The sequence below is a fragment of the Musca autumnalis genome, unplaced genomic scaffold (assembly GCF_047663935.1).
Source record: "Musca autumnalis isolate F117 unplaced genomic scaffold, ASM4766393v1 scaffold_5, whole genome shotgun sequence".
Taxonomy (NCBI): Eukaryota; Metazoa; Arthropoda; class Insecta; order Diptera; family Muscidae; genus Musca; species Musca autumnalis.
Genome location: NW_027412088.1, coordinates 176,905,048 through 176,918,618, shown reverse-complemented (window position 1 = coordinate 176,918,618; position 13,571 = coordinate 176,905,048). Strand labels below are relative to the sequence as shown.

Genomic DNA, 13,571 nt, shown 5'->3' with positions numbered 1-13,571 from the left:
AATTTTGCCACCATTCATAATTTGAATGCAAGCGTTTTATTTGAGAGATTCTATCATGAGAAAGAATATATATATTGAGGCTAAGCGACAAATTATTTTTTAGTTTTAAGTGCATTTCTAAATAAAACACTGAAACTTAATTTTTTTAAATTATTTTTTTTATTTATTTAATTATTTTTTTTTTTTTGCAAATATTAGCCCCTTTTTAATAATAAACATAATTAATAGTTTATATTTTGCGAACAAAGTTAAGTTTTTTCATTATCTTTCATGCTCAATTTCACGATTTCAACGGAAAATATGCTCAAACTTATGAAGCCTAAATGTGTGCCACCAGCTCTTATATCGAAAACTATTTCGTTTTTTAAGTTCTTATCAGTTTATATTTAAAGTGATAATGTTCGTGTGGGATCTCCATATCTGGAATATAAATGACATTAAAACTATTAGTGTTTTTTCTAGAATTATCAACTGTATTATTAATTTAATTGATTCAACATTTGCATCTATCACTTGTATACGATCGCAGGTTTTAAGTTGTCAATTCCATTGAATAACTATCTGTCAAATAAATGACGGATTTGACCCAAAAACATGTACTTGTTTTAGGTGCAAGTGTATTTTAGCTTCAGATGTTTATGTGTACATCGATCAATAAACAATTAAATTTTCAACTTCTTATCAATATTTTATTTTAAAATAAATAAAAAACGTATGAAAAATTATAAACAACAATATATTTTTTAGATAGAGTAATGTAATAAAAAGGGTGACGTAGGGGAAACACCTAAAGGTGACGCACTGTATTATAGCTGCCATGACACAAAGCATGAGTTTGGTTGCGGATTTGTAGTTGGTCGGAGGTTAAAACATCTGATCTCCAGCTTCACCCCAGTAAATGAAAGACTCGCTGCAATTCGATTAAAAGCAAAATTCTTCATCATCAGCTTTATTTGCGCTTCATCATCAGCTTATGACCGTTGCCCTGCCCATGACAAGAAACATGGTAGTTAGCAGTACCAGATTTAAGCATCTCGATATTCATAAGGGCACCTGGCTGTCGCCAGATCAAAAAACAAGAAATCAAATTGATCACGTTGTGATAGATGGAAGACATGCATCAAGCGTGTTGGATGTACGATCGTTCCGAGGTGCAAACATAGACTCGGACCACTACCTTGTCGTAGCAAAGGTACGTACCAGATTAAACGTAGCAAACACAACACGAAAGTTGGACATCGGTAAGCTGCAATCACAACAGGTAGCCACAGCATATTCCACTAAACTGGCCCAACTGCTTAATCCTCGTCCCGATAACATATCAGGACAATGGCGATACATTGCCCACTCCATGCAAATCGAGATGTACAGGAGACAGAATGAAGTCCGAAAATTCTACCAAAGAGTGAAACATCAAACTGATGGCTTTGGAACTGGCACTTCCTCCTGTAGAGACCAGCAAGGTAATCTGGTAACTGATACAGATAGTGTGCTAAGGATATGGAAAGAGCATTTTTCCAAACTGTTGGTATCCAATAGTAGCGAAGTCGACGAATATACCACAGATCCAATCCCAGAAGAGGTATTGAATGTATACCACCCGGCCAAGATGAGGTAAATACAGCAATAAACCGACTGAAGAATAATAAGACAGCAGGAGCTGATGGCCTACCAGCCGAGCTGTTTAAAACCGGAGGCGACACGCTGATAAGGTGTATGCATCAGTTAGTTAGCTCCATCTGGCACGAAGAACGCGTACCCGACGATTGGAACCTGAGCATCCTGTGTCCCGTCCATAAGAAAGGAGATAAGACTTTATGATCCAACTATAGGGGCATAAGTCTTCTCCATATCGCCTACAAGATAGTGTCAGGGATATTGTGCGAACGACTAAAGCCCATGGTCAACGAATTAATTGGACCCTACCAATGCGGCTTTAGATCTGGCAAGTCTACCATTGACCAGATATTTACCCTGCGGCAAATCCTGGAGAAGACCCAAGAGATGCAGATCGACACATACCACCTTTTTGTCGATTATAAAGCAGCCTTGGACAGCCCGCTACGTTCAAAGGTATTCCAAGCAATGTCTGAATTTGGTATCCCCGCAAAGCTCATTCGGCTTTTTTTAAAATGACTCTAACTGACACAAGATCTTCGGTTAAAATAGGAAAGAACCTCTCCGAAGAGTTTTGTACCAATAGAGGTTTCAGACAAGGAGACAGCCTTTCGTGTGATCTTTTTAACATCCTGCTAGAAAAGGTTATACGAGAAGTGGCACAATCTACACCAATAGCCACATGTTACTTGCTTATGCTGATGATATGATGGGACGATCAGTAAAAGAAGTAACCGATACCTTTATGAAGGTCGAAGGAGAATCTGCTAAAGTGGCTCTGGCGGTAAACGGCGAGAAGACCAAGCTGATGGTGTCGACGCGCAATGCGTCCATTGAGATAGGACCAACTGTTGAAGTTGGTTCCTATAATTTTGAGGTAGTAAAAGACTTCGTATACCTCGGCACCGCCGTAAACACAAAAACGACATCAGTTGTGAAATAAAAAGAAGAAATGTATTGGTCAACAGATGCTACTTTGGTTTAATTAAGCACTTCAAAAACAAAGCCACAACTCGTCAAACAAAAATAACGCTTTACCAAACACTGATACTACCCGTGCTGATGTATGGTTCCGAAGACTGGGTACTTGCGCAAGCAGATAAGACAGTGCTTGGCGTGTTTGAGAGAAAAATTATTCGAAAGATCTACGGACCGATCTGCATTGACGGTGAATATCGACGTCGTATGAACCACGATCTGTATCTGCTATACAACGACATCAATATAGTTAAACGTATCGAGATGCAGCGATTGCGTTGGCTAGGCCATATAATAAGAATGAGCGATGATGAACCCGCTGAAAAGGCGTATAAATTCGAGCCACATGGCGGTGCAGAATTGTCAAGCCAAAGAATAGATGGCGCAAACAAGTGGATGAAGAGATGACAAGGCGCTGTATTCCAAAAAGCGAAGCACGAAACAGAGAGTATTGGAGATCTTTTCTTAGTTCGGTCTATGGAACAAATGTTCTGTAATGGGCCAGCTAAGTAAGTAAGTAATGTAATAAAAAAGGATGCTGTTAATTGGGACATGAAATGTTCCAGGCCTTAATGTAACTAGGAAACTAAACAATACCATCAGTGAACTGAAACGTTGAAAACATGCATATTAGAAAAACTCCCAAAGGGGTCTTCTATTAGTAGAAGTCCTCCTAAGGATTCTTCTTTAAGGTAGAAGGACTCATATGAGGTCTTCTATAGGTTTACGAACTAATGAAAGAGTTTCTATACGTTAAAAACCTCCTAAAGTCTTCTTCTATAACCGATTTAACTTAACCGATTTAACTGTTCACTTTTGTTATTGGTTCCCTATATTTAGGATTATCAGAAGTATTATGCAGTTGTCTGAAGTAAAGCAAAGAGCGACTTTTAGAAGTGATGGGTAAAATTTAACTGTCTGCAGATGGGAACAGTTTTATGAAAAAGTTACTTTCAGTTCACTAAAGTGGCAAACTCTCCGATGTCAGGTCAATTACCTTTCCCATGATAGAGTAATTTCAGGCGTTCAGAGTCGATGAAATTTAAAGGTCGGGCGATGGGATTGATTTTAAGAAAGAACAAAAAATGGGTTATTTGGTGAAATAAGCATTTTCCCAATTTTATTGGTGTAGACGCACAGTAATTCATCATGCAAAGCGTGTGGTTGGCATTCTACTCTGGCACTTCTTGAGATCATAGTTTAAAAAAAAATCCTATGGTGGCTAACTAAAATGTTTGATGGGCACAATAACTATCGCATATCTTAATATTTCTCTTGAACTTAAATCAATTTCGAAGATGTAATATAGGGGACAACTCCTTCCGGAACCCATACCTCACAATAGTTCAAACATTTTTTGAATAATATTCAGTTTAAATGCAATTTGAGGATTGCTTTTTGATGTGATTCTGACTACAACAATATACACTTTTCGTGGACAAGTTCATGCTTCCAAAAGGAAACCCTACCGTAAAAAACTAAATTAGCTGGTTGGCACAATAACTATGGAAAAAATGATTCCCAAAATTAGATCCAGTTCCAAAATGAGGTAAAGGTGAGAACACAATGAGAAATTCATGCTTATCCAAGCCTGAATTTGTGAAAAGGAATAAAGCAATCCAAAATCGTATTTGAATTAGGTAGTACCTGGCCTTTATTCATTTACATAAAATTGAGCGTGAAACAAGCAAAAAAACTCATTGTGTTTCTACCTTAGGTCGGTCCAATCCCCGGGATCCCTGCTCCGTAAAAGTTCAATTCTTTTGCGATTTAATCAGCCAAGATCACCCATATACTTTAACATAACAGCAACAACAACATACAGTGAGTCCCAATTTACATTAGGCGAGTTTACTTGCGGCAATTGTCAGTTTGATGGAGAGAGAGGTGAGGCATATGGTAACCCTTTGCCTCTCAGCCCCCTCTCTCATCAACAAACTGACAATTGCCGCAAGTAAACTCGCTTAATGTAAATTGGGACTGACTGTCACTGAAAATGATGCTACCTGAAATAAAAAATGTAAACGTTGATAACTTGGAAACGAGTTGAGATTTTTTAACAATTCCAAATATAATTTTGTAGGTTGAAAAGTTGTCTTTAAGATGGTATAGAAAAATATTTCATTCATAGTACCGTTATACTAAAATTTTGCAGGAAAACAAAAAATGGGCATTTTTAAATTGAAAATTTAATATGATGCACCTCAATAATTGATTAATAATTTCCAAATTGTTGGCTTTTTGCCATTTTAGTAATCAGAATGGTGAAATATTTGGTTCCCTATCGTTTTCAGTACTTTTGTCATTGTTTGCGACAGAAAGAATGATGTTCCTGACGTAATTTTGTCATGATCGTAATAAGTATCCCTTTGTAGGCAATTTGACTAGAAATTTCTAGTGTTTGAAGTTATTTTCCAACAAATGACTATGAAAAATCATTCAGAGTACGTACAAACAATATAATGACATATGGAAAGTCCCGTATTAGCCAGGCTTGCCCTATATTATACTAGTCTTTAACGGCGTTTCCCCTGATAGAGGTAAAAATCAGGACATAGAATAAATTTGTTTGCACTTTTCTTTGAAAATAGTTTTTAGAAATATCGTTAACAAAAGCTCTGTTCCTTTACTTGCAAGAATCTTCAAGTTTTACCACTTTATACTCGAAAAGCGTTCCTTTACATCAGACACCATACAATTCATATGGGAGCCGTTTACAACTTTTACTACTTTTGCCGGTTTTACCATTTTGAAAAGTAAAGGAACAGACCAAAAGTCTTGACCATGCTTGCTTTTAAGGGGTGAGTACATAAGCTGCCTTACCTGCTTACCTTGCTTCCTTCTGATAAAAGAATTAAAATGGAAAATGGCAACCCAGTTCGAAATTTGTTCGGCCTTCTTTATTCTTTTATTTTTATTATGTCAGAAACATGGCAGAACTACCAGGTAGTGGTATCACACCAGCTGATCGAATATAAAAAGTCAAATCCCTTTATAAAAAAATATTTTTGTTGTAATTTCCCCAACAACATAAAGAAAGTTTTGACATAACATATTCAAAATTTTACGATGCCACTACCTGGGTAATTGTGACATGGTCAGAAATGAAGCAGGAAAGCAAGGCAATCAGGCAAGGCAGCTTATGTACGCAGGCCTTTATAAAAACAAAAATTTCAACACCCTTTGTTGCCATTCAAGCCCAAACAATAGGTGTGTCTGGTTACTTTTCCAGCAAGAGTTGTCCAGCAAGAACATTCTCAGAGAGTAAGGAGTTTTTATTCACTTTTGCAAGAAAATTTTAAAAAGTAAACAGACATTTTTCCAGGAAAAACCAGCAAGCAATCACCTGACTTGCCAAAACAGAACAATTTGTCCGCCAATGAATGAACCAAAGGAGGCAATAATGTTGTATTTTATTAAACATAAAAAAGAACATTACCCAAAAAAGTATTTTTTTCCACTTTGAAAACTTTGTTCCCTTGCTCAAAATTGCTCTATCATGAGCATTTGTACCAGAAAAGTAAAGGAACGGAAAAATGGTAGATCTGGCAGCAATATGTGTGTACGATAACCCAATAATTTGTACAAATTCGTACAAATTTTTACTGAATGCTGTTCGATAACAAAATTATCCAGCAAAAGACAGCGAGTTTGGAGAGATTTTTGGAGAGTTTTGTGACTGAGAACTTGCAAATTTTTGCTGGGAAAATTTGTCCCGCAAAAATTTGCAAGTCTGATCAGCTAACTTTTAATCACCTGCTCAATGTAAACAAATCGAAATGTTAACATTTTTGACCAAGAAAATTTCACAATTGCAAATTTTTTTTAGATTCTAAATCGTTGTGGATTGTATTAAAGCATTAAATAAGTAAAGTGCAACTTTAAAATTTATGTTTTTGTTCCGTTTGGTTTAAAATATCAAAAGAAACAAAAACAAATTTCATACATTTTCGGAAACAGCTGACTTTCCTGCAAGTTTTTGCAAAATGCTGTTCGATAACTTTCTGCAATTTTTCTTGCTTGAGAGAGTAAAATTCACTGAGAGAGGTTGCTGGAACTGACTGAGTAATTATTGCTGGGAAAGTTATCGTACACACCTAATGTCAAAAAGAAACATAAAAAAATCAATTTTCGTCTTTTATTTCACAGTTTTTAATTTAGTTTTGTCAGCGTTCGACTTTTTCTTCTTCATTGTGAAATAATCGTCAAACAAAAGTCGAAAAATCAGTTCTGCCATTTTTTACCTGCAGAAATTTTGCTGGTAGCCTGTGGTAGAAGAGAAAGCGATTTCCGCTCTCTCTCCTTTCTCACTCTCTTAAAAATTGCTTCCAGTTTTGCCACTTTTCGGGGTTAAGGAACGCTTTGCAGGTTAAAAATGGTAAAAATGGTTACCTCAGGTAAGTAAAGGAACACAGCTCAAATTATACCAAACGTCAAATTTGATCACAACAATGCTGTGCTGTGAATTGCTTGTTTACATTTTGTATGAGATTTTATTCACAATAATGCATTTTGACAACTAGTCTGAAAATCAGCTGTTTATGGCGCTGTAACTTCTTATTGTGCCATGGATTTGATGCAACACCTTCTTATTCCACCATGGTTACAACTGCTTGCTAGAAGAAATTTGTCCAGCAAGACTTTGCAAACTCTCAGTAAAAGAAGTGTCAAAATGTATCTCTTGAATCGCTCTCTTTTGCTGACTTTTTGTGTTAACAGACGACTTCCAGCAACAATTGGTATAAATTGTTACAAATTTTTGGGTAACCAGACATACCTAATAATTCTTCTTAGGAAGCGTTTTGGTAGCGACAGTTTATTTTTTTAAACTCTGGCGTGTGTTGGCTTCTTCCACAAGTAAAATAATAATTTTACGCCAGTTATACTGATTTTCATCCGAACTAAGAATTTTACTCCACACAATTTTTCACCAATACTTCCCGAGATGCGGGTCACGAAATGTCCCAATATTTAGGGACAATCATTTATACACCTCTCGCACTTAAAAAACACTAAAATGCACATTATTTGTATACACTTTTATTTTTATTCATTCAAATTCACTTCACTTTAGAAACAATCATCAATGCTGGGCAAAGTACCATCACAGTATTTCCAGGTGGACCAGGCAGTCCAGCCCTGTTGTTTCAATACCAATTGGGCGCACTTGACGGCAGGTTCAATGCTATCAACCAAGAAATCTTCACACTTGATTTTGCATTCGTTGTAGGAGAAGGCACCAGAGGGTGGGGAGCACCAGTAGTAGTTGTTGATTTGGAAGATACCATAGTCGCGAGAGCCGTTCGAGTTCAAGGAGCCAACAGCCTTGGTGTTATAGGAAGATTCATGTTGAGCAATGCAAGTCCAGCGGGCCAATTGATCCTTAGGTACACCCAAGTTGTACATGGCCTTGGCCAAAGAACAGCGGGTGTAGACTTCGCCCAAGGCTGAGGGGGTGACCAAGAAGACAATAGCCAAAAAAGCGAAAGTGAATTTGAACATTTTGCTTTGGTTTCGGAAAACAAACTTTGCTTTTCACCAAAAATTCGTAGGCTTTTATAAAAATTCTCTGTGGGGGTTCAAAATATAGATAAACACAATAATGATTGATGATCATAACGATAAATTAAACTTTACCAAAGTGAAAAATTCTATTGTGTATGGTTAGTGTATAGATAAATATTAAAATAATATTGATAACAAATAGGTAGTTTCCAATTTAAGTGAAAAAACTGACTATAAAAAGCCACGGGTGATTGCAAATTTCCACAGTTTTGTTTTGCGAATTAAAGCAAAATGTTCAAATTCACTTTGGTAATTTTGGCTGCTGTCCTCTTGGCTGGCCCCGCTCTGGGTGAAGTCTACACCCGCTGTTCTTTGGCCAAGGCCATGTACAACTTGGGTGTACCAAAGGATCAATTGGCCCGTTGGACTTGCATTGCTCAACATGAATCTTCCTATAACACCAAGGCTGTTGGCTCCTTGAACTCTAATGGCTCTCGCGACTATGGTATCTTCCAAATCAACAACTACTACTGGTGCTCCCCACCCTCTGGTGCCTTCTCCTACAATGAGTGTAAGATTAAGTGTGAAGATTTCTTGGTTGATAGCATTGAACCAGCCGTTAAGTGTGCCCAATTGGTATTGAAACAACAAGGCTGGACTGCCTGGTCTACCTGGAAATACTGTGATGGTACTTTGCCCAGCATTGATGATTGTTTCTAAGCTTGTCAGTTTTTTTAATTGTTGACTGATGTAGAAAATGAATAAAAGTATTCAAATGATAAAAATGACTGTTATTTTTTACATATTTTCAAAATCATTTCCTATTGGAAACTTTATTCAGAAAGACTGCAGTGGGCCTCCCACTAATGAATTATTTTCTCAGTGTATTATTTTAAACTTTTGTCATTAAACAGGAATATATTTATTATTATTTCAAGAATTTTATTAACAATAATTCTGCAGACATTTTTTTTCGAAATTTTCTAATAATTATTACGTAAAACGTAAGAAAGTAATGCTCAATATTCGTGATACGGAACCCACAACTTCTGGCATTAGATGGAATGTTTATCATTTACATATCCCCTTATATGTTTTGGATGTTATACGGCTGTTTCAGGATCATCCCAAATATGTGAAGGGTCTTCAAGAAACGGATATTGTGGCTATGTTGGAGAAAGAGTAAGTTGGAGGAATATTTGAAGAATTTATAACATGCTAGTGATCAGCTGTTCATGATATTGTGTCATGGACTATCATGGTACAATTACCAAGGTAGATGCATCGCGAAACAAAAGGTAGGCTAATGAATCTACCTTGGCAGTTGTGCCATGATGAAGTACAGAATTTAATGATGTCTCTGGCTTCCAATTCAACAACTACCAATGACTGCAAAGTAGGACATATTTGGTTTGTTCCTTTACTTTTGAAAATGGTAAAACCGGCAAAAGTAACAAAAGTTATAAAATGCTCCAATATCAATTGTATTGTGTCTGAAGTAAAGGAACGCTTTTCGATTAAAAAATGGTAAAACTTAGAACAGAGCTATTGTTTGTGTTTCTGCCTTTAAACTGTACTTAGCTTAAGCTACGTTTACATTAGTGCTAATGGTAATAATAAAAGCCATATCCATCTTTAGTTGGCTTACAAACAGGCTATGGTAAAATAAATTTAGATGGAACAGTTTATCATGATAATTAGCATTAGTATAAACGCACTGCAACTGAGTTACAAGGTCACTCACTGCCAAAGGAATAACACGCCCCCTTTATCCATCCCTTCCTAATCAAAAATTCCTTTCTTATATGTTTTTTCAGACCCTTTGCATGTGGTGACATTGCGGCACAAGTAAAAACGGCACTCAGCGAATTAACCACAACCGGTTTTGTTCGCTACGTTTCTCAGAAAGGCTATCGTACATTGGGACCCTTTGCTAGATTGAGTCAGGCTCGCACAAAACGCCAACAGGACAAAGCATGGAAACATTTGCATGACATGCATAAAACAAGTTTAAGCAATTTAACTACATTATCGAATCTAAGGAGTTGTGCTAATAACGTTTAACCACAAACCACCACAAACAATTAAAATGCAATGTGTTTGGACTAGACAATTTCGAAATAATCCCCCTAATACATAATAATAAAACAAAACATTTGATGACAGGCAAAATTACCGCAGCATAATTGAAATGAGGTTTTGAAAATTGATTAAGAGTTTAAGCACGTTTTAGCATTTTCTATTGTGGTTTACATTAAGTGACCATGACTATATAGAATTATTTAAAACAATTTAAAAAAATTACTGTAATTTTTATCTTTAAATACTTTTATTCATTTTCCATTTTAAGTAACATAAAAATGCTTGGAAACAATTATCAATGCTGGGCAAAGTAGCATCACAGTATTTCTAGGTGGACGAGGCAGTCCAGCCTTGTTGTTTCAATACCAATTGGGCGCACTTGACGGCAGGTTCAATACTATCAACCAAAAAATCTTCACACTTGATTTTGCATTCGTTGTAGGAGAAGGCACCGGAGGGTGGGGAGCACCAGTAATAGTTGTTGATTTGGAAGATACCATAGTCGCGAGAGCCATTAGCCATTCAAGGAGCCAGCGGCCTTGGTGTTATAGGAAGATTCATGTTGAGCAATGCAAATTCACTTTCGTTATATTGGCTGAATCTCTAATCTAATGGTTCTCGTGACAATGGTATCTTCCAAATCAACAACTACTACTGGTGCTCTCCCCCCTCCGGTGTCTTCTCCTACAACGAATGCAAAATTAAGTGTGAAGATTTTTTGGTTGATAGCATTGAACCTGCCGTCAAGTGCGCCCAATTGGTATTGCAACAACAAGGCTGGACTGCATGGTCCACTTGGAAGTATTGTGATGGTACTTTGGCCAGCATTAACGATTGCTTTTAAAGTTAAATGGATTTGAATGGATAAAAATAAATGAATATAAATGCATATACATTTGTTTTATTTGTCCTGTCTTTTAGGACTGTCCTTCTTCATGTCATTCGTGGTTTACTAGTACTTTAACTGTCCTAGAAAGGGTGGTTTTATAGACCTTTTTGAAAGAAAGGGTTCTTCCATGGTACAATAATTCATAGGTAGGCCAGGTATGAGAATCGCCAAAAAAATACAACCCTGTCGCTATGGCTTAAAACGTCAAAATTCTTTTGATGAATGCTAACGGATGAGTAAACAAAGAAGAAGAAGAACGAAATGTTGAAATGAAAACAAAACAGAGTTGAATTTTTTGATCAATAATAAATATCAACTCTGCATGTTAACACGGTTTTGAGAGATTAAGCCATAACAAAAAAAAAAAAAAAAAAATTGTAATCAGCTGTTAGCTGTGGCCTACCTATGAATTATTGTACCATGGGTTCTTCCATAGCCACATTCAGAAATAAAAGGTGCTTCCATAGTGTCTTTCGGAAAGAAAGGGTTCTCTATATACCTTTTCTGAAGGAAAGGGTACTTCTTTATACTTTTTCTGAAGGAAAGGGTGCTTCTATAGTCCCTTTCTGAAAGAAAGGGTGCTTCTTTAGTCCCTTTCTGAAAGAAATGGTGCTTCTATAGCCCCTTTCTGAAAGAAAGGGTGCTGCTATAGACCCTTTCTGAAAAAAGGGGTGCTTCTGTAGATCCTTTCTGAAGGAAATGCTGCTTCTATAGTCCCTTTCTGAAACAAAGGGTGCTTCTTTAGTCCCTTTCTGAAAGAAAGGGTGCTTCTATAATCCCTTTCTGAAAGAAAGGGTGCTCCTATAATCCCTTTCTGAAAGAAAGGGTGCTTCCATAAACAATTTCTGAATGAAAGGGTGCTTCCATAAGCAATTTCTGAAAGAAAGGGTGCTTCTATAATCCCTTTCCGAAAGAAAGGGTGCTTCCATAAACAATTTCTGAAAGAAAGGGTGCTTCCATAAACAATTTCTGAAAGAAAGGGTGCTTCCATAAACAATTTCTGAAAGAAAGGGTGCTTCCATAAACAATTTCTGAAAGAAAGGGTGCTTCCATAAACAATTTCTGAAAGAAAGGGTGCTTCCATAAACAATTTCTGAAAGAAAGGGTGCTTCCATAAACAATTTCTGAAAGAAAGGGTGCTTCCATAAACAATTTCTGAAAGAAAGGGTGCTTCTATAATCCCTTTCCGAAAGAAAGGGTGCTTCCATAAACAATTTCTGAAAGAAAGGGTGCTTCCATAAACAATTTCTGAAAGAAAGGTGCATCCATAAACAATTTCTGAAAGAAAGGGTGCTTCCATAAACAATTTCTGAAAGAAAGGGTGCTTCCATAAACAATTTCTGAAAGAAAGGGTGCTTCCATAAACAATTTCTGAAAGAAAGGGTGCTTCCATAAACAATTTCTGAAAGAAAGGGTGCTTCCATAAACAATTTCTGAAAGAAAGGGTGCTTCCATAAACAATTTCTGAAAGAAAGGGTGCTTCCATAAACAATTTCTGAAAGAAAGGGTGTTTCCATAAACAATTTCTGAAAGAAAGGGTGCTTCCATAAACAATTTCTGAAAGAAAGGGTGCTTCCATAAACAATTTCTGAAAGAAAGGGTGCTTCTATAATCCCTTTCTGAAAGAAAGGGTGCTTCCATAAACAATTTCTGAAAGAAAGGGTGCTTCCATAAACAATTTCTGAAAGAAAGGGTGCTTCCATAAACAATTTCTGAAAGAAGGGGTGCTTCCATAAACAATTTCTGAAAGAAGGGGTGCTTCCATAAACAATTTCTGAAAGAAGGGGTGCTTCCATAAACAATTTCTGAAAGAAAGGGTGCTTCCATAAACAATTTCTGAAAGAAAGGGTGCTTCCATAAACATTTTCTGAAAAAAAGGGTGCTTCCATAAACAATTTCTGAAAGAAAGGGTGCTTCCATAAACAATTTCTGAAAGAAAGGGTGCTTCCATAAACAATTTCTGAAAGAAAGGGTGCTTCTATAATCCCTTTCTGAAAGAAAGGGTGCTTTCATAAACAATTTCTGAAAGAAAGGGTGCTTCCATAAACAATTTCTGAAAGAAAGGGTGCTTCCATAAACAATTTCTGAAAGAAAGGGTGCTTCCATAAACATTTTCTGAAAGAAAGGGTGCTTCCATAAACAATTTCTGAAAGAAAGGGTGCTTCCATAAACAATTTCTGAAAGAAAGGGTGCTTCCATAAACAATTTCTGAAAGAAAGGGTGCTTCCATAAACAATTTCTGAAAGAAAGGGTGCTTCCATAAACAATTTCTGAAAGAAAGGGTGCTTCCATAAACAATTTCTGAAAGAAAGGGTGCTTCCATAAACAATTTCTGAAAGAAAGGGTGCTTCCATAAACAATTTCTGAAAGAAAGGGTGCTTCCATAAATAATTTCTGAAAGAAAGGGTGCTTCCATAAACAATTTCTGAAAGAAAGGGTGCTTCCACAAACAATTTCTGAAAGAAAGGGTGCTTCCATAAACAATTTCTGAAAGAAAGGG

General features: G+C 36.6%; 3 protein-coding genes and 1 pseudogene across 3 annotated transcripts; 2 read left to right on the top strand and 2 right to left on the bottom strand.

Moving 5' to 3' along the window:
* Nucleotides 1–7,665: 7,665 nt before the first annotated feature.
* LOC141406829 (lysozyme 2-like) lies at nucleotides 7,666–8,099 on the bottom strand. Its single transcript, XM_073992884.1, has one exon. The coding sequence runs from the start codon at nucleotides 8,095–8,097 to the stop codon at nucleotides 7,666–7,668; it is 432 nt and encodes a 143-aa protein (XP_073848985.1). The 5' UTR covers nucleotides 8,098–8,099.
* Nucleotides 8,100–8,391: 292 nt separating this feature from the next.
* Nucleotides 8,392–8,888, top strand: LOC141406831 (lysozyme 2). The gene has a single exon (XM_073992886.1). The coding sequence runs from the start codon at nucleotides 8,392–8,394 to the stop codon at nucleotides 8,818–8,820; it is 429 nt and encodes a 142-aa protein (XP_073848987.1). The 3' UTR covers nucleotides 8,821–8,888.
* A 126-nt stretch (nucleotides 8,889–9,014) lies between these two features.
* Nucleotides 9,015–10,253, top strand: LOC141406832 (uncharacterized). Its single transcript, XM_073992887.1, has 2 exons — nucleotides 9,015–9,282; nucleotides 9,918–10,253. The coding sequence occupies exons 1-2, from the start codon at nucleotides 9,116–9,118 to the stop codon at nucleotides 10,162–10,164; spliced, it is 414 nt and encodes a 137-aa protein (XP_073848988.1). The 5' UTR covers nucleotides 9,015–9,115; the 3' UTR covers nucleotides 10,165–10,253.
* A 104-nt stretch (nucleotides 10,254–10,357) lies between these two features.
* Nucleotides 10,358–10,756, bottom strand: LOC141386846 (lysozyme 2-like; annotated as a pseudogene).
* Between the last annotated feature and the right edge of the window lie 2,815 nt (nucleotides 10,757–13,571).